Here is a 24,052-nt window from a genome sequence, read left to right on the forward strand (position 1 = left end):
ATTTTTCTTTCCTTTTATGTCTGTGGGAAGCATGGTTTGAACCATGTAAATCACTTAGTTAGCGGAACTATAGATTATCTTGCACCCGAATGGATCAGCGGAGTGGCCATTACACCAAAACTTGATGTCTATAGCTAAGGGGTGATGTTAATTTAGATACTATCACGTTGGAATACCAGTATACCACATGTAAGGGAAATACTAGTTCATGTGTAAAAAAAACTAGAGTGAGACAATAAGCACCTTTTTTCCCCAACTTCTCTATAAGCAAATTAGTTCATGAGTGAATTTCAAATTGCAAGCAAAGGTGGCAAGGTTTTAGTCGTACTCATCCTAAATTACAAGCAATTGGGCGGCATCGTTTAAGACATGTAACGCAGCTTGAACTGTAAGAACAATAAAACAAATCAGCCGGCATTACTTGGGGGAAAGGACAAAGAAGGCGAGGATTCTGCGATTTTGGATTTACCGATTGCCCGTTGCAGCCGCCGGACTGACGACCGAGCCCTCGACTTGACCGCGCTCGTCGGTCGGCTCCGTCTCCGGACTCCTGCTCGCTCGCCGCCGCCGTGGCGGACCGCGGACGGAGCCGCAGCGCCAACCTCGAAGCGTGGCCCATTTCGGCGGCACCGTTGTCCAGACTCCGATCCCCTCGCGGGAAGACCGTCGCAGTCGTGGCTGCGGCCCAGATGCCACTCACGGTCTTTTCATCTCTCTTGGGCCTCAACTTCCTCCCGTTCCTCTCGGCCTTGCTTTGGGCGGGTTGTCCTAAGTAAAACTTCGTCAATTTTCACCGACCTTTTAGTAAAAACTACAAACATATGCACTACCAAACTAGTATCATGAAAACTATTATTAAGTGTACCTTCACATTGCACTAGTTTGGTACGTAGTATTACATATGTTCGTGTTTTTATCTATAAGATCAGCGAAAATTGATGAAGTTTGACTTATACCAACCTTAAATATAGAGATATTTTTAAAAACAGAGTGAGTATGTGATTTAAAATCAATGGACTCAGGTGACATCGTATCTTTACTCCTACAGATATGTTATGTCATCAGTGACGGACATGGTATGCCCGTTACTGATGAGAGTCATCAGTGACGGTCGGGAAAGGTCCGTCACTGATGACTCGTCACATATGTTGTGTTTTGTAGTAGTGTAAATTACCATGGTTTTGAGATGGTGATCGACGTTTGCTATGGTAAATGGTATACCCGTACCGCAAGTGCCGCTAGGCTAATCTTGTCAAAGACTAAAACTAAGATAACATTGGGATACTATAATCCTCCTACTAAAATAGACATGTGGATCAACCCATTAGCTTCTTATGGAAACGTGGATCGGCTAAATCCAATAGTTAATCCACGGACCGATTTGGGCATAGCCAGAGGTGGAGCCAGGCCCAGACAACGAGGGCCATGGCATGGGGTTTGAATTATTTCTGTCTTATGTTTTAGTGTATAAACATATGCTTCGGCCTGGTGTTTAGACTAATCAAATTGTATAACACAGTGTTGGCCTGGTGTTTGGTTGAATCTTGGCTCCGCCACTGGGCATAGCGCGTCTACTGTCAGTAGAGTGTTTACCGAGGTCTTGTTGTGCGTAGACCGCATGGCCGGTGATTACATTGTTTCAAAGATCTAACATTTGTTGTTCCTCATCAAGTCATCATAAACTCACAAAACAAAAAAATTGGCCTCATTTCAAATATGCCATAGCTGCATAGATGTAACACAGTCCTGTTGTTCTGAGAAATGAGCTCAAAGTGACGCATGTTAATAGCTATGGTTATCCAAGTGAAAATGTACAAAATGTACGTATGTGATTTTGATATGAGCTTTACTTTTGTTGTGACGGGATGGCCTAGATCTGTTCACGACGCATGTGCATGGTCTGATGCTTTGGCCAAATATACATATTTCCCACAATCCCTGAAGGTAACTAGTCGATAGAGACCATGAATCACCTCTTGATCGATTGTCCCTTTTCCCGCTTTCTCTGGCACGACGAGTGACCCACCAACCGCCGATGTCCCGTTTGCAAATTGGTGGTAGGCATCCGTTCGCTCCGGCCTTTTCACGACTAGAAAGGGCATTACATCGATAACCATGCTTACGGTTTGGTGGATCTAGAATCATCGCATCGCAGCCATCTTCGACAATGTTACTTCCAATATCGCCTCCCTCACCGATCAAATCAAGGCTGACGGCTCTAGACTCAACCCGGGGATGTTGGGCTTGGAGCGTTGCTCCCGGCAGATACATAGTCGTGTATTTTTGTAACCTCAGATTGTTGCCCTCTTATGCATGTACATAACTCTCTCTTAGTCAATGCATCGAGATGCAACGTTTTTTGCGTTTGCTCCAAAAATATTGTAAAGGATAACAGGGAAAAAATCTGTATAGTAAATACAAGTTAGCAACATGTCGCAGGGTAAGAAAGAATGCTCTTCTATTCAGTGACTTGGCAGTAAGAAAATTGTAAATGATAATGAAAAGAAAAACAGGGTAGGATAGTGTGCTCTTCTATTGAGTAAACCTAGACACTACCGCTCCAGCTTTACAGAAACATGTTTCATCCAGCATTGCAAACACCTTTCTCATCTTCAGTAATACCATTCAAGTTTTATCCATTGCATCGATACAAAAGATGTCAGATTAAAAATACAACAAGGCTCTATTATCTTCCGTATTAAAAATACAACAGAATCATTCAGATTTGCGGTAAATATGAACAAAGAATCCTGCTCCGAGCAGATCAGTTCTTCACTCATTTGGGCAAAGATCAGATTGTGATGCCGAACAGTTCTTGAGTGAATGGTGCTTAGGTACAACAAGGATGATGCTAGTTAGGGAACAAGATAGTCCACAGGGCTTCTTTTCAGAGGAAAATCGAGATATTATGCCTCTGAGCATGAGTTGCACTATAAAGGCAGTGCCTCTTCGATGCTCTATCAAAGGATGTTAAGTGGTCAATTCAGAGTTTGCCAGTCCAAAATGTGTTGCTGGGATCAGTCATCCGGCAAGAAGCCAAGAAGAGATTCCCAAATGTGAACGGCCTCAAATTTTGGGATGACTTTCTCACCTTAGTCCATTCCACAAAGCAGCGTTACTGTCCTTCCCTGGCACCCAACCTGACCACGGAGCAGTAGACTAATGGCACCTGACCTGTGGTTGTGCTCTGCCCACACCTATCATGCGTCTCATCGACGTCGTAGTCACCCCCTTCAAGAAGCATGTATCTGAAAATCGTTGATGAAATTTGTGGAGTATGTTAGGTTCATGAAACAAGACAAATTCAAAATTCAGAACGGATGCATCTATCGGCAGTACTAGTCAACAACCGACCTTGACCCAATATCGACTATGAATTGCAACACCCAACATGACCGCACAGTTGCACTATGATAAGTACTAGTATTACTCACTGCAACACACCACCATATACAGTCTTCATCTCCGATAACCTGGCAAGGCATCCAACCTTCATCTGCCATGCCTCTTGTTTCCATCATATTCGTGTTCCTCCTCCCCACCCTGCACACCCCTGCATGTTCTGCAGCAAGAAGCGCAATTTCGGCTCATGAGGTGCTCACTGGCAGTGAAAAGCTCGTCTCTCGTAATGGTAAGTTCGCTCTCGGCTTCTTCCAACAAGGCAGTGAGTACTCCCAACAGACTCCCAGTCACTGGTACCTAGGCATATGGTTCGACAAGATACCCAAGCTAACCCCATTATGGGTTGCAAATAGGGAGAGCCCGATTATAAACCTTGAAATGTTGGAGCTCACGATCTCTGACGATGGTAACCTTGTCATCTTAAACCAAGCTACCAAATTGACAATTTGGTCTACTCATGCCAATATCACCGCCAAGAACACTACAGTTGTGCTCTTGGACAATGGGAACCTCATCTTAGGAGATCCATCCAACTCATCTGACATCATGTGGCAGAGCTTTGATTACCCTACTGATGGTTTGCTCCCTGGTGCAAAGCAAGGCCTTGATAAGGTAACTGGTTTGAACCGCCGCCTTATTTCCAAGAAGAGCCTGATTGATCCAGCTCCTGGGCGTTATTGTGTGGAATTGGACACTACTGGTCCTGGCCAATTCCTGTATAAATTATGCAACTCATCCATAGTGTATTGGTCTAGTGGGGAATGGAACGGGCATTACTTCAACTCGTTGCCAGAAATGTCTGGAGGCAATCTTTTTAAGTTCGAATTTGTGAACAACAACAAAGAGGCGTACTTCAGAAAATATTTAGTAGATGACAGGCTCAGAACTACTAGTGTTTTGGACATCTCTGGACAGGAAAAACAACTTATCTGGGTTGATAGTTCGCAAGATTGGATGACAGTTTTCACGCAGCCTAGAGATCGGTGTGATGTCTATGCTACATGTGGACCGTTCACAATCTGCAATAACAACACAATCTCAGTGTGTGACTGCATGAGGGGTTTCTCGATAAGATAGCCTAAGGATTGGGGTCTAGAAGATCGATCTGGGGGATGCATAAGAAATACGCCATTGGACTGTGGTACCAGGAATCAAAGCAGAAATGCTACAACAGACAAGTTCTACTCCATGACAGGAATTACACTGCCTGCAATGTCCATCGTAATAGAAGCTGTTGGGAGCATAGACCGTTGTGCAAGAGCTTGCCTGGATAATTGCTCATGCATTGCATATTCTTATGGCACAAGATGCTCTCTGTGGTATGATGAGTTGCTTAACATTAAAAACGGTAATACAGGAAGTACTAGTGATGGAGAAGTTCTCTACCTACGCATCTCTGCCAAGGATGCAGAAAGTTGGAGAAATAAAAAGAGAGCAAAAAAGGAGGTTATTGGGGCTATTACTGCTGGAGGTGTTGTTGCTTTGGGTTTGTTGTCAGCTTTTGTCATATGGTTTCTGCTGATATGGAGGAGCAAGAAGACGCAAGCTACCGGCATGTACAATAATGTTCAAGGTGGCAATGGCATTGTGGCATTTCGATACATTGATCTTGAACATGCAACCAAAAAATTCTCAGAGAAGCTAGGGGGTGGAAGCTTTGGATCTGTGTTCAAGGGGTTACTAACTGACTCCACAGCTATTGCTGTGAAAAGGCTTGATGGTGTCCGTCAAGGAGAGAAAGAATTCAGGGCCGAAGTGAGTTCGATTGGAATCATCCAACACATCAATTTGGTTAAACTCATTGGCTTTTGTTGTGAGGGCGATAGGAGGCTGCTTGTATATGAATACATGCCAAATCTTTCCCTTGATGCACATCTCTTCCACAGCAATACAGCAGTGTTAAACTGGAAAGTCCGTTACCAAATAGCCCTTGGAGTTGCAAGAGGATTGGCATACTTGCATGAGAGTTGCAGGGATTGTATCATACACTGTGATATCAAGCCACAGAACATACTTCTTGACACCTCATTTGTACCAAAAGTTGCCGACTTTGGTTTGGCCAAATTTCTAGGTAGGGATTTTAGCCGAGCTTTGACTACATTTAGAGGAACTATAGGTTATCTGGCACCCGAATGGATCAGCGGAGTGGCCATTACACCAAAAGTTGATGTCTATAGCTACGGGATGATGTTGCTTGAAATAGTATCTGGTCGGAATAACACAGGTAAGGGAAATAATAGTAACGGTGATCATTCAGCATATTTCCCTGTGCAAGTTGCAAGTAAACTCATTGAAGGAGATGTCTCGAGCTTGTTGGATGACAAGTTACTTGGTGATGTCGAAATTCATGAGGCTGAAAGGGTCTGCAAGGTGGCCTGCTGGTGTATTCAAGATGAAGAGTCCAATCGGCCAACCATGGGAGAAGTGGTTCAGATTCTTGAGGGGTTGTTAGAACTTGAAGTACCACCAATGCCAAGACTGCTTCAAGCTATTGTAGGAACCTCAAAACGGTACTGAAAGGTTAGTGTGGTACTATGTACCTTCGTGCTATGGTTCATAATCATTGTAAGCATTTATCTTCGGATACACTTATCTTTGACGCATCTAAGAATAATATTTTGGGCCAGACTGGTCCATGAATATTTTATACTAAGAGTAGCCTGCCAGGCACAAAAGTACTGAAAGGTTAATGTGGTGCTATGGAACTTTGTGCTATGGTTTATTATCATTGTAAGCATTTATCTTCTTTTACACTTATCTAGTTATCTTTGACGCATCAAAGAACGATATTTTAGGACTGGCCTGCCAGTTTCTCTGTTTGTGTGCATTTCTACTTTTATACTAAGAGTAGCCTGCCAGGCACAAAAGTACTGAAAGGTTAATGTGGTGCTATGGAACTTTGTGCTATGGTTTATTATCATTGTAAGCATTTATCTTCTTTTACACTTATCTAGTTATCTTTGACGCATCAAAGAACGATATTTTAGGACTGGCCTGCCAGTTTCTCTGTTTGTGTGCATTTCTACTTTTATACTAAGAGTAGCCTGCCAGGCACAAAAGTACTGAAAGGTTAATGTGGTGCTATGGAACTTTGTGCTATGGTTTATTATCATTGTAAGCATTTATCTTCTTTTACACTTATCTAGTTATCTTTGACGCATCAAAGAACGATATTTTAGGACTGGCCTGCCAGTTTCTCTGTTTGTGTGCATTTCTACACTGGACATATTGCCTAGGGTAGTACCATTTAGGGCAATTTAGTTATTAATCTTGCAAATCTTTCAACCCAAACACCCGCATTCTAAGTCAAAGCACCGCACTGGGTAGGAAGACCTCATTTCCCTTAGCTTTTATGCTTGTGGTAAACATGATTTGAACCTTGTAATCACGTTAATACTTGAAACAGCATGTATTAATATAAAATTTGACGAGTTTTTTTTGTAAAAACTAGAAGTTGTCATCACTTGGTTTCTGGTAATTGAATAGAGGGGGTTCCTGTTACTTCATCACAAATAAAATAAAATGCACCGAGGCCCTCTCTAAGCCAATTAGTTCATGAGTAAATTTCGAAGTGCACAACCGGTGGCAAACGCTGATAATTTCAGAAAGCTGGCAAGGGTTGTAGACTTATAGTTGCACTGAAGCCAAATTGCAGGCAATTAGGCGGTAGCGGGCCTACCGGCACCGTCTAACACATGTAGAACACCATCAGTGCGAAATTTTTTTCTCTGGTTATTAAGAAAAACGACCTAGATTCTCAACCACAGTTTCACAGGTATTGCGTAGGCGAAAACACGACGAAATCGAGGGTTCCGCGATTTGGATTTACCGGTCGCCCGTTGCAGCCGGTCGTCTGACGGCCAAGCCCCCGCCACGACCGCCCTCGTCGGTCGGCTCCGGTCTCCTGCTCGCTCGCCGCCGCCGTAGCGGACGGGGCGGCAGCGCCGCGTCTAAACATTGCCCGTTGCCACAGCACCGCTGTTCAGCGTCCTCTCGCTCGCTCGCCCGCCGAAAGACCGTCGCCGCCGCGGGCCTCGCGGCGCGGCCCTGACGCGCTCATCTCCTTTTAACCGCTGTTCCCGGAACTTCGCTTTTGGCAGCGTGCACGTCTTTGAGGGTTTCCCCTTTGGATATACTCCGTACTCCTACTAGATACTTTTGTTTACAAAAATTACCCAAATCCCCACACGTTGCCGAAAATGGTAAAATAAAATAAAATTATTAGCCTTACCATGGGGCGCATCAGTCTCCGACTCTCCATGCAAATACATGTCCCCGAGAACAACAAGACAAATTACCAAAATGAAAACCGTACAAATTGCCATATTATTTGCGTTTTAAGATAAACGCGCTATGGTTCAATATCTTGTTTTTTAAGACATGAAATTTATATCAATAAATTCGTCTTCAAAAGTTCTTCCTACTAATTGCGGTTTCCTACAATATACTCCGCTATTCCTAAATACAAGAAGTCATAGTTTTATCTTAAGTCAAAAAAATAAATCAAATTTGACCGAGTTTAAAGAAAAATCTACCAATATCTAAAACTATCATTTGTTTTTTTTAATCTGTCGTTATATATACTTTCATAATATACTCATTTGATATTGTAATCTTAGTAGATTTTTTATAAACTCGATCAAATTTGAAGAAGTTTAACGTAAGATAAAGATAAAACTTCTTATATTTAGAAACAGGTATTGATCAAAATCTTGTTTTAACGAAACGGAATACGTCAACCTTTGTAAAAATTGGAATTATTTTTTACATATGGAAAACTAAAATAAGTGCAAATAACATATGGGCATTGGTGTGGCGGCGAGAGCAAGATCGTTCATATCCCTCCTCTCTAAAGGCGGAAGATTTAAGGTCCTATCCCTACATGTACGTATCCTTATCTCCACCGTTGGAAGTTGTCGTTCCAGCCGTTCGATGATTTTCTTTTTTTCTGGGGTCAATCTGTTGGGCTGGGCAGTGGACTCCGAGCGTCGAACCATCTGGATCGCTCCTGACCCTACCATCTCTCGCGACTCCCAGCTCCGCCGCCTTCCTACCTTCTCCACCGACGAGGTCTGCCCAAACTGATCCCTCCCGACCCTACCATCTCTCGCGACCCCCAGCTCCGCCGCCTTCCTACCTTCTCCACCGACGAGGCCTCCCCTAACTCCGCAGCTGCCCCTCCTCAGCCATACTCTCGTGTATATGGAGAAACATCCTCCCTTCTCAGGTATTCCTCCGCCAACGAGCAACGCCATGGCCTCACTGATCTTGCTCTTCCTCCTCTTCTGTGATTACTCTATTGTTGTTCTTCTCTTTTCGTTGATATGCAGGTTTATAGTTGATCTGCTCGTTTATGTGTGTTACCGGGGACAAAGGCATGTTAGAGGGTGCGTTTGGATATTTGACCCGATGAGGCATAACTTCTTTATTGAAAACAATAAATACTTAGATGCTTTGGTCATACACTAACTGGTTCCCTGTTCATGTCCCTTCATCAATTTCAGGTTCATGGGACGATGTTAGAGGGTGCGTTTGGATATTTGACCTGATGAGGCATAACTTCTTTATTGAAAACAATAAATACTTCGATGCTTTGGTCATACACTAAGTGGGTTCCTGTTCATGTCCCTTCATCAATTTCAGGTTCATGGGAATGTATGCTTCTCCAGTGTAGTTGTTACTCAGGAAGCTTCATTTTTTTATGTTCTTTCAGAATTTGATGCCAATATTGAAATCTCTGGTAGCCCCATGTTGGTAATGTTTCTTAATCCACACCATTGTTTATGTTAGCTAGAATAGAACTAGATGCAGTTCTTTTTTTTTTAAATGTTCTGGTGAATGTTCAAGCCACGCTGTTGTGTCAATCTCAGGAGTTCAAGTACTCTTTACACATGTAGTTTTATTTAAAAGCAGGTTTATCATAAACATATCGAGTAACAAAATTCATGAAATATATTATTCAGTGATTATATTTTATACATGTTTGAGTCTACGTTGTTTAGTATAGATAGTCATTCGATTGATTTAAGATGAAAAGGACTAAACTACTCCCAAATTAGGAGTACATACGCTTTGACAGACTGAAGGATTCCCAAATTAGTCCAATTTCTCAAAATAATCATGTATATGAAGTGTATCGTTGTTCGTGGAGTACATTATCCATAGTACATTATGTGAATCTATGAAACATGGATGCTCAGTTTTACTTCAGTATTGACTGGCCTGCGATTCTGTTTCTAAGAGAGGAAGCAGGAACCAAAGGGAAACAAAAACAGTATATTTTTCTGAAGTTCATACTCCTTGTCGTGTATGCTTTGATTTTTGAAAAAATAGAAATTCTTAAATTAACTGTGTGTGGTAATAGGGCGGACATCAACATATATAAGCCCGTGGGATGCACTGCAGAAAGATTTGGATGCTGGCAATAGGAGGGTGAGATGATAGATAGAGAACCTTACGCTTACTGGAAAGGAAATCTAGATGTCACAGCTATAAAGGCAAGAGCTGGTTGTTTCCAGTAAAGCAAGAACGGAATGCACGGATTTGCAGGCAGGTAATTGTTTGGGTTTCTGTTACAGTGCACTCTGTTATAAGGAAATGTACCTTTCCTTTTTTTCTTTCCTTCTAACAAGTAGAATCTTACTCTTGTCTATTATAAAAAATTAAGGCACTTCTGAAAATGTTATAATCCTTCTGATCTAGGTTTCAAATAAAATAAGATGGTCTTATGGCTGATTAGTGATTAGCTGGTTTACTTTTGTTTTCCCATTTAGGATTGGATCAAACATAGCAAGGTAGGATACAAAAAATCAGATTTGGCCAGTCATTGTACCCACATGTTTGCTTTTCCTGTTATAAGGCAGCTTTCTTCTTTCGTCGGTGTTGAAACTGTAGTGTTGGATTATAAATACAAGATCTACATTGAAGGATCAGCATGGTCAATCAGCAATAAGTATATCCTATCTCGTGATTCAATGACGCACTGGTGATCACTACGATTTCTTTTCAAGGGTGCTGATGCCCACTAAGCATTATTGGCCAGTTTGAGATGACAGCAAGTGCAGCTCCATAAAGTACGATGTTGACTAGGGAAATCGATATACTCCCTCCGTTCTTAAATACTCGTCACTGTTTTAGTGCAAACTTACACTAAAACAACGACAGTATTTAGGAACGGAGGGAATATTTAGCAAGATAGCACGTGTGGTTTCTAATTATGCTTGACCTGAATTAGTTTAGTACATGGACATTAGATTGGTAGTTTACCCGCATATGATTGGAGGTCATCAGAAACTATTGAGAAGGAAATATGTCACAATTTAGGTATTTTGAGTTTTTGACATAAACATTGTTATGAGATCTACAATCTCCAATATCTAATCTTAGCTCCTCTTGTCATGGTGCGAGAGTTAGCTTTTTTACTATCTTCTTTTTTATATATTAACATCCAAATGGTAGAGTTCACTTCATCTTTGATGCCAGTATAGCATGGGTAGCCTCCAGCCAGTATATGTAAAGCACCAGGTATTAAACTACTTTTATCCATGCATGTCAGGAGAAGATGACATTTGCTCATGTGTGTTACCTTGTGATTACTTAACATATGGAACCTAACTATACTATATGATGAGTTAATCACTCAGCTACTTCTACTGTCTTTTTGTACCACATTTAAACTTTTCTTTTAGCAAGGTTGTGCCATGTGTACGTTTTCAATTAGCATGGCTTTGCTTCTTTTCTTTTGACACTACATATTTCTGTAGTGCCTATTTTGTCAATAGTTGCTAACTGTGTTGCCATCTGCTCTTGAATTTGGTTCAGCTGCTGCTCCAGCCTTGACGGTGTTGTTAAAGATGGTTCCTGGCTTCCATCTTGTGATTTAGTACCGAGGTTTATCTTCGTGCTTTTTTACTTTCAGTCAATACATGGTGTTTTTGGTCATAAGTATGTTTTTCACCATGATCTTCGTTTTATCGTAAGTATCCTATGACATGTTTCCACACAGCCATTGCAAGAAGACATTGCAAATGTCCAGGGCCACCTATGGTAGGTGATGCAGATGGACATTCCTTCATCATGTGATTTTCTCCTTTCAGATCTGATATATGTGATTATTCTTCTGCTTAATTCTGACTCATTGTTGCTATTGTAGGACTTTGCAAACCTAGCACCAGACAGGAGGAATGTACTCATGCGTGGTGTACAGTATACCGGCGCTCAATACTTAGTAGGTAACAAACAAAGAGTGGAATGTAACTGATGTGAACAACAGATGCGTATAAATCAGGTTTTTCCATGCTAATGGGTTTACTTCTATTTAAGTTATCTTTTATCTTTTGGTCTCGTGAAGGTAAAAATTGTCATATTAAGCTTATAGCAAAAGACCCGTGCGTTGCCATGGAACAACGGAAAATTGTATCAAAACGTCAAATCAAATGTTGATGTGTTTCATGGGCACATGTGTATATAACGATTATGATATGTTTATTTTCTAGGCTATCATCGGGTCTATTTTTCTTTTGCACATAACTTATTTCTATATCTTGAAAAGAGAAAGTGACACATGCTCAAGTCTTTTGCTCTCTACCTTCAGGTTATCACTGTTCTCACATACACCACACTTGAAAAGTCATGTGTGAGTGTTTTTTAACTTTTTTGTTGAATTCATAAAGTGATTCTCAATATAATTATAAATAATGAAGAACATGAAGCAATGATAACGTTTATCACTTCCATTCATCCAAGCCGCTCGACCTTCCGTGTGGTTATGATTTAAACAGCAAGCATCAGTATATCGATCAAGACAGTGGTGATGATTTAAACAGCAAGCATCGGTATATCGATTAGACAGCAAACAGCAGCAGCCATCATATAAAGCAAGCGGCAGTATAAACCAGCCTTCTTGCTCTCCTATTACTCCTACTCTCTATTTTATTTCTCAAATCACTTCTCCCAATTTCTCTCGCTCTCCTTCTAACTATACTCTCCATCCACCATGAGTGCAAACTCCTCTCCCGGTCCCGATTCATCCCGCCACCGAACATTGCGTGGCTACCCGTTCGCTCCCGCGTGTTTCCTGCTCCCACTTGCTGCCCGGTACGCCTGTGCGCCCACTCACAGCCTTGTCCGCCCATTCGCCGTGCTCGCGCGCCGCCCACACATCGCGTCCAGCCACTGGTTGCCGTGCTGCACTGCCCGTCGGGAGGGCCACCGATGGCTCGCGCCGACGCGGTCCTTGCTACCTTGCGCGAGGCCACTGCCATGCCGGCCTCAGGTTCATTCCATCATCATTCAAGTCCTGCGGGGAGCCACCGGCACACACGAGCCGGTGGAGGCGCGCGACGGAGCCGCGGGTCCGCAGCCGCCTTCCGCACACGGACACCGCCGACGTGCACGAGCGGGTGGAGGCGACCAAGAGCGGCGGCGGCGCTGGGGAGATCCGAATCAGGTGGGGGTGAGATTCGTAGGAGAGGAGAAGCGAGGAAGGCTCTGTTGTTGTTTTCTTGTTTTGGACGGTACGTGTTTTTTCTGCGCTTGAGGACCGCGGGAGCCGGAATTAAAAGACACGTGAGGACAGCGGTGACAGATTCGTAATTTCAGTGAAGTGACGTACCGCAACGTCCGTACCATCTCCACCAACTCCAATTTAATATATTGGTATAAATTTCACGAAAATCATCCTATTAAGTTTATTCCGTGAAGATCGTTGATAAAACACTAGGCGCAGCGAAACGCGCTATTTCATCTAGTTCTAATCTATCCAGCAAAGTGCCTTTTGGTTCGGAGTACATGCACGCATGCACCTCAGGTAGGGCGTCTCCACGCTCAAGAAAGGATGAATCTTCTGTGCCAAAGGAGGATAGACTAGTGTTGCCTCCAGTATTTTCATAGATGTGCACTCATGTGAGATATGACTGAAACATACAGCAATAGAAACCGGACTACAGATGTACGTTTTCTCTTTCTATAAAATGTAAAAAAAAAAACTGCAAAATTCATAATCCAGCAAAGAAAAGAATAATTATAGAAGTCTGCCCACAGTTATTGCAGTTTTCTCGGGATAACCAATGTTATTTCACCACAGGTTTCACATGTCAACTGAACAGGCTAATACATACATTAACATAATACAGCATAAATAAACCTCTCGGATTATTGGCAAGTGAACTTCACATGCAAAGTTACACATATTTTCGTCATTCTACTGTCCCTTTCCCGGCAACATACACCTTCGATCGACTCCTCTTCAGGATTTGGAAGCGTTAGAAGGCTATGAAAATGTGTGTGATCTCTCCTCACATGCATTTGCATCACCATATGTAAAGTAAACCTGAAACGAAAGGTACAGTAAACATAGCAAGGCGGGTAGTTAGCCTTGCGCAAGGAGTCTAAAGACCGCTTCTGCTTCAAGGCCCCCCATCCAGGGTGGAGGTGCCACCATCCTCACAGGAAGAGGACAAGCTTCTACTGCCGAGGTCTCTTCGAGCTGCAGCTTGGGCATTTGTACTGCTTTATGCTCTCTGCCTTCGCGGGGGTTATCTTCACACACTTGCCATGGTACCACCTCTCGCACACGTCGCACCCGATCCAGAATTCCTCGGCGCTGTATATCCCACCGCACGTCCCACACAGGGTTTCGCTGTGGTCACCATCATCCTCATCGTAGCCTTCATCGGCTTCCCTGACATTATTTTCCACACGCGGTGGCGGCAGTGGTGGCACCGCCTCGCTTGTATGCTGAGGAGAAGAAATAAATTGAACATAAGAGAAGGGACTAGGTAAAAACCAGCTACAATTCCTGTTACCTTCACTTGCAGCTTGTTTCTACTGCTGTTGTCAATACCACCGGATCTGTCCCTGTCCTTTGATTGTCTCATACCTGAGACAACTTCATAAATGGTTGCGAAATCATTCATCATGCCAAATAAACGCTTCCTGTTGGGTTAAAGAGTAAAACAATAAGGCAACATGGTATATTATGAGCTCTTACTCCTTACAACACAAGTAAATGCTCTAATAGAGCAGTGCAGCAAATCTATTAATTTGCATTTGAATTAACGGTGTTATTCACACTATCTTCTCAAACCGATTGCCCAAATGTCCTAGTCTCCGTACCCCACACAAAATCCAAAGGGAGCACTTAAGCAAAGGCTGTTTATGGTTCCTACCCATGGGATCATGGAAATTATTATACTTCCTCCGTCCACCAAATGATGTCTCAACTTTGACTAAATATGAATGCATCTATACACTAAGTCATGTCTAGATACATCCAAATTTTGGCAAACTTGAGACATCTTTTGTTGGACGGAGGGAGTAGCTTAAACTGAAACTCAAGAAATCCAAAACTATAAGTCAAAAGAAACTTTGAAAAACAGCCATTTATTCAGATTTGAATTTCTTAGGACAAAGCGGCAAAACTAAAAGGACTCACTCCCTACAGCAAACCAACCTAGTCTAACTGATTTACAACCCTAACTGTGCCAGGTGTGGCTTGTTTGATCTCATCATTTCTTTCATTCTTCGATCCAAACCAAAATGTCCAACCAGTTCTCACACATCAGACTCCACCTAAAACCCAGAAAAGATTCCTTTTGCAGTATCCTTCGATAAATGGTAGTAGTACTATTATGCATGCTGATGCAAATTGAAGAATTACAGGCTCACAAGTTTCTCCTGACAGTATAGCTAAATTATTACAGGCTTACTGGCCATTGGAAAGACTACCATACAACTCTATAAGTACTTACTTGATGAATCCATAATGGTACACCATCCATCAAACATATGAGATATGGACATACCAAGGATATAAATTGTCTTCAAATATCCATAGTTTATTCATGTGACGCATTTATCATGAAACAGAAAAAGTTGCTGCAAAGGGTCTGATGCCACACTATATTTGATTTTACAAAAAGTACATTCCAAGTTCGGACGAATATTTTACTAGGGAGGGATGATGATTATTCAATGTTTGCTCCAGAACTAAGTAAATAACTTAGTTATCTATATGTAGTTCATTTCCTGATCAAGGCTTAAATATGATGACAAACCATATAGATTAATAGATCAGTTTCAACCAACGGAAATGGGCAACACAATAAAAATCAGTAAAATGTTGGTATGAACAACTCAATAAAATTTGAGGGAAGTTGCTGGTCACTCAAATTAACACTGAGGAAAAACCTAATGGTAACAGGCACTAAAACAACGAGAGAGAATAGCCATAGTACCACTACCAGGAACATAAAGTTCCAAAATACCATTCAAATAACCATTCTTTCCAAAATACCACTACAATTCAGTTTTAGATGCCAAAATACCACTACCGTGAGTTCTCAATCCTATTCCATTAGTTAAACTGTTAAGTGGTTGCCAGTAATATTGAAATTCCGAAATTACCCCCGTCTCCCATCTCCTCCCAGCGATGGTGGCGCGCCCATGCATCCACCCTACCGCAGTGCCGGCGCTGACGCTGGATCCTTCCTGCCGCTCCCCTTCCTTTTCCATGAGCCCGTGCCTTCCCCTGCTTGGTCAACGCCCATGCAGTTCCCGCACGGCCGGCGCGCTGTCTTCACAGATTAATTCTGCTGGCAGCGCACCTTGTATTATTTGTGTGATTGTCCAGTACTGTTTTAGTTTGACCACACCAGGTCGGAAAGAGAAAATGACAGAAGCATTGCCAACTCATTAGCTGGTTCTTTGCTTAACATGGTTCGGGAAGACATATGCTAACTGTCATTAGCTAGCTGGAGATTTATGTAAATTATGTTCCCATCGTACATGTGAATTTGTCAGTTGTTTCTCCACGCAGCAAAGCTCCAAGGCTTCAGCTTTTGCAGCAAGAGATTGTGGATAACAAATATGCACACAATCATCATCAAAATCTGCTGCGAGAGAGCATATAAGGGATTGAGTTTGACTGTATGGTCACTGTGGATGTATACATAGAAAGCACAGAGGGAGCTTGACCCTTTGCTGATGAACAATGTCCTCTTCTTCTCAAGCCATTAATTGTTTTGTTGCAACTTGTGTACACTGTCTAAATGCTGTTGAAATTGTTAACAGGTAAGGGTATATATGTCCATTTATATGTCAGTTAGGGGCTTTTAGTCTCTAGTGGTATTTTGGAATGAAAAATTAGTTTGTAGTGGTATTTTGGAAAGACTAGTTATTTGAGTGCTATATTGGAATTTTAGGATCTTCATAGTGGTGCCATGGCAATTCTCTCTCAGTAGATTAAACATTTAGAAAAGAGTGTAGTGAAGTAGTCAACATACAACTTTCTGCGTGACCCACTGTCCCCTTATAAATCCCATACAGTTGCCCGCTAAGAACAGTAACCAAGACACAAGTCTGCTTCATCCTTAATCAACAAGTTGACACTCTGATTTTGAGATTTCCGTAACTAAGTTTCTACTAAGAAACCTATGCAATGCAGAGATTCATAGCAAGCTAAATATAGAGATACCTCACGAGTTCGAATTTATCTGCAACATTGCTGTTAAGAGAAAATGAACATTATATCATCGGCTTGTAAATAGGAGTAGTAGGACTTACAAATTCACACAACATCCATGTTCCTTTTACAATGGACAGAGAGGTGGGGGGGTGGATAGAATCATACTTTGCTTTTCAGACTATTTCTTTAATAGACATTATGTGTACAATTGCAGTCAATGATCCAACTTAGCTAGTACAAAGTCTCTTCAAGGATTATATTTCTTTAAATCTCACAAAAGGAATGGAGAAGACAACCATAAAGAGACAACAGTAAAATTCTAAAATTCTATTTTATACAAACTATGGCAAAACTCCTGACTTCTCTATTTCGCATAGTTACAGAATTTAAGACCTTTTTGTATCACATAGCTCCAGCGTTAAGTTTGAAACACTATACTATAGCCGACCATGCTGATGAACCCAACACACCTGTCATCCTATTCATCCAATCCAACGCCTAACCTCTGTTATGGTAGGAGCAAGGCCAAGAAGCTAACAAGTGGACTAGTTACAGAATTTAAGACCTTTTTGTATCACATAGCTCCAGCGTTAAGTTTGAAACACTATACTATAGCCAACCATGCTGATGAACCCAACCCACCTGTCATCCTATTCATCCAATCCAACCCCTAACCACTGTTATGGTAGGAGCAAGGCCAAGAAGCTAACAAGTGGACTAGGTTCGTCAGTATGGTTGTAAACAGGAGCATAACCTCAAATCTAGAGTTCTGCATTTGCAACACGAAAGATTATTAAACTGTAGCTATGTGAACTAGATGCTTAAATATGGAATTTTGTGAGGCTTATGGTATGTATGAAGCGAGTTGAAGTTTCATGACATGTACTCAGCAAAAACATCAGGGAAAAAACAAGGTAGAACCCCAAAACTTGTTTTGACCATCTGATTGATTCTCTTTGGTTCCATTGGAAAATATGCATATCTGGAGTAGATCACATCAAAATCAACACTTAATGTTCCACAGGAGCAAACAGGATTATTCTTCTCCGCAGAAGATAGAAGTTACCATGTCAAAAAATGTTATTAGCTTAACTAGAAAGCGTTATTATTTACATGCATCTTCAAAAGTTAACATGATACTAACCATAGAGGCACAGATGAAAAACATGAATTTGATTTCATTCCTCAAAAAAATTACTTTCTGAGCTTATATACCACGTCACCCTACATCTGATCAGTGGGCACAGAACAAACTGCACATATTAGGTGATCAAGCATAACCCTTGGCATTGCTGCCTTATGCACAACAACTGCAAATCACTGTGGGTATTAGGCAAGCTTGGAATTTCATACCACAATTACATTACAGAAAAACAATTGAAATTGTGTCAGCTTTTTTCTCCACTTAGCTATTCTTTTGATTACTGGATGGAGCATGCATACAAGTATACAACATGATAGACTGTCCTAGATTGCTTTCTCCATTAAATCGCATACTCAGCATCACAATGGTACTTAACAACCAAAAACTAAATCAAAACAATTCCACAAAACACTATCCACTGACACGCACAGAATACAATACATAAAACACAACTTATGATAACAAACCTCAAATCACAAAAATCTCCCACGAAAGCCCTTGAAGCCTTGAGCATATCTATCCCCACACGATTTAGACCAATAAGTAACAACTTATCTCTATGAGCTAACAACAGTTTCCTAAACGGACCAGATTTAGAGTCTTAGCATGAGTGCATGACACTAGTACTGCAAGTGCAAGGCAAGCACCATCCAAATCCAAAGGAACAAGGCAGAACAGAAAATGGGGGCTCATAATCAGCATACCGGTCGTTGCGGGTGAGCCGGGCCGCATAGTAGAAGGCGACGGAGACGAGCCACGAGTCGGAATGGACGGCGACGAGCGCGAGCCAGTCGCTGCGCTTCATCCCGTCGCGCGCGAAGTTGATCCCGAGCGCCGGCTCCGGCAGCTCCGTGGGTACCTCCTCCGCCGGCAGCGCCACCTCCCACGCCTCGTTGGCGTAGCCGTACAGGCACAGGTTCTCCTTATCTGCCGGGGACGAAACCACACCGCAGGATCTGAGAAGGGGAGGCAGCTCGCACGCAGCCAATCGAATCGAAACAGTGGTGGGAGGGGGAGAGAGAGATCGCGTGGGGAAAGGGAAAGGGCCTCACCTGGATCGCACTGCGCGTAGAACTCCTCGACGTCTGCGAAGGAAAGGGGGGAGGGTTAGGGGGGTTTAGGGGGTGCTGACGGCAGCGAGCGGGGGAGGGCGGAGCGTACCGGTTGTGAGGGCGCGGAGGATAGCGGAGCGGCGGGCGCGGTAGTCCTTGAAGATGTCCTCTACGGAGCGGGGGGCGGAGCCGCCGCCGCCTCCGGCGCCGGCTCGGCGGTAGGAGGCGTCCATCTTCCTTGTGATCTCCGGCGAGACGAGGGGAGGAGGTGAGCTGATCGCGATGCGGGCGAGAGAGAGAGAGGCAGGCGGCGAGTGAAGAGCACACGGGTGGTGACGCGGAAGAGGGGCGGTTGTGTAAGAAGACTTTGCACTCTTGCGCCTGGGTCCCTGAAAATATTCGGATCTCCGTAAAAGGGGTCCGTGGTTAACCTCTAGTAATTTTCTTTTCTTTTCTTCTTTTGACGGCTTCTTTTTTCTTTTTCTTTACGGAGGCTTCACCTCTCGCTAGTTATGTTCGAGTTGGAACAGAAACATACGTAAAGCTTAAAATTGCAGCCCAAAGTTGTGTACTGTACAAACTTTTTTTGAGAGAAAGTTGTGTACAAATTTGGCAAGCCTTTTCTCTAAATTTTTATCCGGGTTATCTTGTATTTATATCTTGCAGATTTCACTGAAATGAAATTAGTTTAAAATTGCAGTCCAAAGTTGTTTACAAATTTGGCAAGCCTGCTCCAATTTTTTATCAGGGTTAAAAATAAATGAATCTCGTGTTTATATCTCGCAGGTTTCATGAAATTAAGTTTATGTTTTACCTCATGAGGCAATTTACCTGTGCAGCAAGTACGGTTAGCTATCTTTATATCTCTATCGATAAAAGGAAAGCTCATCTAAATCTCGACTTCAACATGAAATACACTTTGATTTTCTTTGTGTAAATTTGCAATCAATAAACAAAGAAAATGCCGGGCTGCAATCCTATCCCGAAAACGTCCAGTGTGACAAGCAACATTCTCAACAGAATACCAAGAATAGCAATGGATGAATCCAAGTCCCTAAGTGACGGCTTAACGTTTCGTTATAGTGCAATGCTTTTATTAGCAGCTTCACAATTTGCCTTAGATTATAGCAAGCCATAGCTCCACTGTTAATATTCCAGCTAGATACCTATTAATACACCATTGTAAGTTTAAATTATCAGAAAACCCGTCAAAAGATCTCATCTTTTCTTGCTTTTTAAGACTCCTACAAACATTTTTTTCATAGTTATTATATACTTGATGAACTTATGTTATGATTATGGTCATTTGCACCATATGACTCATTGGACAAATTTGGTTATTTTCTATTTAATATTAAAGGCCTCTTTGATTCACGGGATTTTCGAAACGCGGGAAGATGAAAAATACAAGGTCAAAGTGTCATGTCATCTTTGATACTACAGGTATCAGATGATGTTTGATTGTGCACATGAAAATGTAGGATTCTTACAAAGAGATTGGAGTGGACAGAATTTTTCCTACAAAACCTAGTACAAATGAATTCTAAGGAAAAAAAGATCCTATGGTTTGCAATCCTTTGAATCAAATGATCCATGTAGGAAAAATTCTTGAGGATTGGAATCCTCCAAAAATCCTTTGTAATTCATTTGAATCGAAGGGGGCCTAAAATGTGACAAGTAATATCTTCTGTGATGGATAACGATAGCTTTCAATAGCTTAGCTGGGATCTTATTGTGATTTAAAGCCTTGCAAAATACCATCAAATTCATATACCACATTCCCAAAAGAATAAGTATAGTCTATTAAATTGTAAATGTGTAAGCCATACATGCTCCTGCACATTTAAATTGGTAACCTTGTGACGGTTCTACTCGAGCATCAAGTTAACAAATGTGAGTAGATTGGAAAGCTTAAATGAAGGTGACATCGCATCCCTAACCTCGCCTCATTGACTCTATCGGAGTTGCATCCTTTCTCTCCTTGCATATGTCTCGTCTTCTAAAAAATGACACCTCTTTCATTGCTCTCATCCACATTGTTGACAAGGCACAACAGTGGCCCTCCTTTGCTACATAACATCCTGCAACTTCGACAAGCGGTGACCCCCCCCCCCTCCCAGCCCTAGATTCAATCAGGACCACCTCTGTGGTGCCTATCGATGGTGCCGACAACGTGAACAGTGTCGGTGAGTAGTATCTCGACAGTACCGACCCTTTATAAATCACACTCTTGGCAGTGCCGAACCACAACTACAGTGCCGACACAAAGGTCTTGGGGAACAAAGCCCTTTGCGGCACCTCAGTAGTGCGAAAGCAAGTGAGTAGAAAAGCTTGTTTAGATGAAGGAGCATCAACCCCGATTTCATTACCGAAATCACACAATAACAGAGTTCAGTATAAAGGTTCGAGGCATACAAGAAAACAGTCTTAATTAAGCAGCAAGGAAACTACAGTTGAAAAAAAATCAGCTAGGCAGCTTTTCCATACTATCCCATAACAGCATCAACCCCGATTTCATTAACGAAATCACACAATAGCAGGGAAGCAAATCCATCCTGGTCTCCTGGATCAAGGTGCCACAAGCCCCAACCATGAGCCATATTCAGAGCTTATGAACAGAACATCCCCAACGTGCTTGACCGTTGGCTTTATAATTGCAAATTTACACGTATTTTGATCGATTCACAAGGGTATGAAATGTTATTGCAAACAGTTGTATTGGTTTAGCTGTTTGCAATGAGCCATATTATTGGTTTTGGGACATTGTTTGCTTTAAGCCTTGCTTGGAACCTTGTAATTCTTGTGGATGTGTGGTATAGCTCGTCTCGAACACTGTGTTTCCTACATGGATCAAGGTGCCACAAGCCCCAACCATGAGCCATATTCAGAGCTTCTGAACAGAACAACCCCAATGGCTAGAAAAAGCTTGATCGTTGGCTTTATAATTACAAACATACACGTATTTTGATCGATTCACAGCGGTTTGAAATGTTATTGCAAACAGTTGTCTCGGTTTAGATGTTTGCAATGAGCCATATTGTGAGTTTTGGGACATTGTTTGCTCTAGGCCTTGCTTGGAACCTTGCAATTCTTGTGGATGTGTGGTATAGCTCGTCTCGAAAAAAAAAAAATTCCATCTTAAAAGACAAAACAACAAAACAGAGCAAAACAAAACCACCTCAATTAATGTACAAGCACTCAACAATGTTGTTGCTACCTTGAAACACAGAGACATACATACAGAACACAGCAATCAACCAACGTTACAGAACACCACACCGAATGAAAACTTAGAAAAAAAAAATACTCAGACGAATTGAGCACCTGCCGACGAAAAGAAAGGGGGAACACTTGCATGGCATTGACACCTAGTCCGGTCGTCACACGACAAACCACGCCGCCGCCACGGCGACAGCCACCCCAAAGACACCACCTTGCCCCCACACCCCCCCGGGCCGCGCCGGCACCGCCGCCTCCGACGCCGTGGCCGCATCCGCGGCCGGCGCATCAGCCGCCGCCTTAGGCCCAACCTTCCCCTTCTCCTTCTCCTTCTCCACGGGCGACGGCGCGGGCGCGGGCGGCAGGGCCGGCCCATAGAGCGCCCACGGCAACAGCACCTTATCCACCTGGTAAACCACGAGCCGATCCCCAGTATAAACCGTGCCCGAAACACTCGCGTTCACGACCCCGGTGGAGATATTCACCTGCTGCCCATCGGCGGTGACGTTGAGCGGGTACTTCCCGGGGCGGGTCTCCCCGGCCTGCGTGCGCAGCGGGTTGCTGGCCGTGTCGAACTGCGCCATGGGGATCAGCTGCGACACCACGTGGAACTGCACCAGGGAGGTCTTCTGGGCGTCCGACAGCGCGTTGAGGGTGCCCGATTTGAGCGCCGAGAAGGCGTTGTCGGGCGGCGCGAAGACTGTGAGCCCGCCTGAGGAGGACTTGCCTTTTAGCTGGTTGTCGATCTGCGAGTCCTCCTGCGTTGATTGGAGCAGCTGCAGGAACTTGGTGAACTGGCCGGCTTTGGTGAGGACTGCCTTGATCGTCTTCGGGGTTGCCGCCGCCGTTGCCGGTGCCGGAGCGGTCGCTGCGGGTGTTTGGGCGTGGGCTGATCGGGCGGCCGCTGAGAGGCAGAGGAGCGCCAGGAGGAGGATCATGGGAGTTGACATGGATGGTGTTTGCGTCTGCATTGCCATTGTGCTGATCTTGTTGTGCTAGCTTCTGCTTGTGGTGTGGTAGTAGGGCGTGCTTTGCTGTGCTATATATAAGCGGTGATGCAATTGGGATGCAATTAGTGGGAGTGGGATGAGGTTAATTAGGGAGAGGCTGTCGAGTGAGGTGGAAGCAGAGCTGGATGGAACATTAACAGATGGGATTGGGATTACCTTGGTTGCTTCATGGAGCAGCAACTAGTGGGGTTTCAGTTCAGGTTGGGGTCTAATCTGTTGTGAGATCTGACCGGTATAACTAAGCTTTTGCTATTTATGAAAATGCCAGCGACCTAAACTTCACCCCCTTTTTTGTTGACACTGCCTAAACTTCATAATCCTAGGCCTGAAATTTCAGTTTAAAAGTCCAACTGTTATTCCATAAGTTAGGGGTAGACAGGGTGAGGTTGAGACTTGAGATGATCATGTATTGTTCCCTTTTTTTCCTCCCTTTGTGATGTTGATCTAAAGGTTTTTAAAAAGTGAATGAAATATTGAAAATAAAATAAAACCTTTATAATTAAGGAATTGTGTATCCATAAGCTGCCTACTTTTATTCAAATCTTGGTCATATTTTAAACATAAACATATGCATCCTCAGTCCATGTGTAACTTGTATTTGTTTAGAGGAAGAGGCTCTCGCCCGGTTCCATTTAACATATGTATAACTTAATTTTTTTTAAATAATACGAATTATTTAATCATTATTGAAAATAATACACGTTTTAGAAAAATTTCAAAAATAGTACACCCTCGGCCTGGCCCACGCTGATTAGGCCCA

General features: G+C 42.9%; 2 protein-coding genes, 2 long non-coding RNA genes and 1 pseudogene across 8 annotated transcripts; 2 read left to right on the plus strand and 3 right to left on the minus strand.

Annotated features, from left to right (window-relative positions):
- Nucleotides 1-2,609: 2,609 nt before the first annotated feature.
- Nucleotides 2,610-7,524, minus strand: LOC106866248. The gene is made up of 2 exons (XR_001406345.2): nucleotides 7,232-7,524; nucleotides 2,610-3,248 (listed from the first exon to the last, which is right to left on the minus strand). It is a non-coding gene; the product is annotated as an uncharacterized LOC106866248 (long non-coding RNA).
- LOC100837671 lies at nucleotides 3,415-6,141 on the plus strand (annotated as a pseudogene).
- Nucleotides 7,525-8,366: 842 nt separating the features above from the next.
- LOC100837981 lies at nucleotides 8,367-11,867 on the plus strand. Of its 5 annotated transcripts, XR_730713.3 has the most exons (7): nucleotides 8,369-8,629; nucleotides 8,733-8,789; nucleotides 8,907-8,928; nucleotides 9,046-9,156; nucleotides 9,767-9,955; nucleotides 11,224-11,448; nucleotides 11,555-11,867. It is a non-coding gene; the product is annotated as an uncharacterized LOC100837981 (long non-coding RNA). The 5 variants fall into 5 exon arrangements; XR_002963346.1 differs by having other exon boundaries at nucleotides 8,907-9,156; XR_002963348.1 differs by having other exon boundaries at nucleotides 8,367-8,629; nucleotides 8,907-9,955; nucleotides 11,224-11,480.
- Nucleotides 11,868-13,402: 1,535 nt separating this feature from the next.
- On the minus strand, nucleotides 13,403-19,406 carry LOC100829192 (PHD finger protein ALFIN-LIKE 1). The gene is made up of 5 exons (XM_003568810.4): nucleotides 19,173-19,406; nucleotides 19,064-19,096; nucleotides 18,716-18,938; nucleotides 14,208-14,337; nucleotides 13,403-14,139 (listed from the first exon to the last, which is right to left on the minus strand). The coding sequence occupies exons 1-5, from the start codon at nucleotides 19,294-19,296 to the stop codon at nucleotides 13,867-13,869; spliced, it is 783 nt and encodes a 260-aa protein (XP_003568858.1). The 5' UTR covers nucleotides 19,297-19,406; the 3' UTR covers nucleotides 13,403-13,866.
- A 2,818-nt stretch (nucleotides 19,407-22,224) lies between these two features.
- LOC100838280 (fasciclin-like arabinogalactan protein 11) lies at nucleotides 22,225-23,320 on the minus strand. The gene has a single exon (XM_003566461.4). The coding sequence runs from the start codon at nucleotides 23,257-23,259 to the stop codon at nucleotides 22,444-22,446; it is 816 nt and encodes a 271-aa protein (XP_003566509.2). The 5' UTR covers nucleotides 23,260-23,320; the 3' UTR covers nucleotides 22,225-22,443.
- Between the last annotated feature and the right edge of the window lie 732 nt (nucleotides 23,321-24,052).

Source organism: Brachypodium distachyon, chromosome 2 (genome assembly GCF_000005505.3).
Source record: "Brachypodium distachyon strain Bd21 chromosome 2, Brachypodium_distachyon_v3.0, whole genome shotgun sequence".
NCBI lineage: Eukaryota > Viridiplantae > Streptophyta > Magnoliopsida > Poales > Poaceae > Brachypodium > Brachypodium distachyon.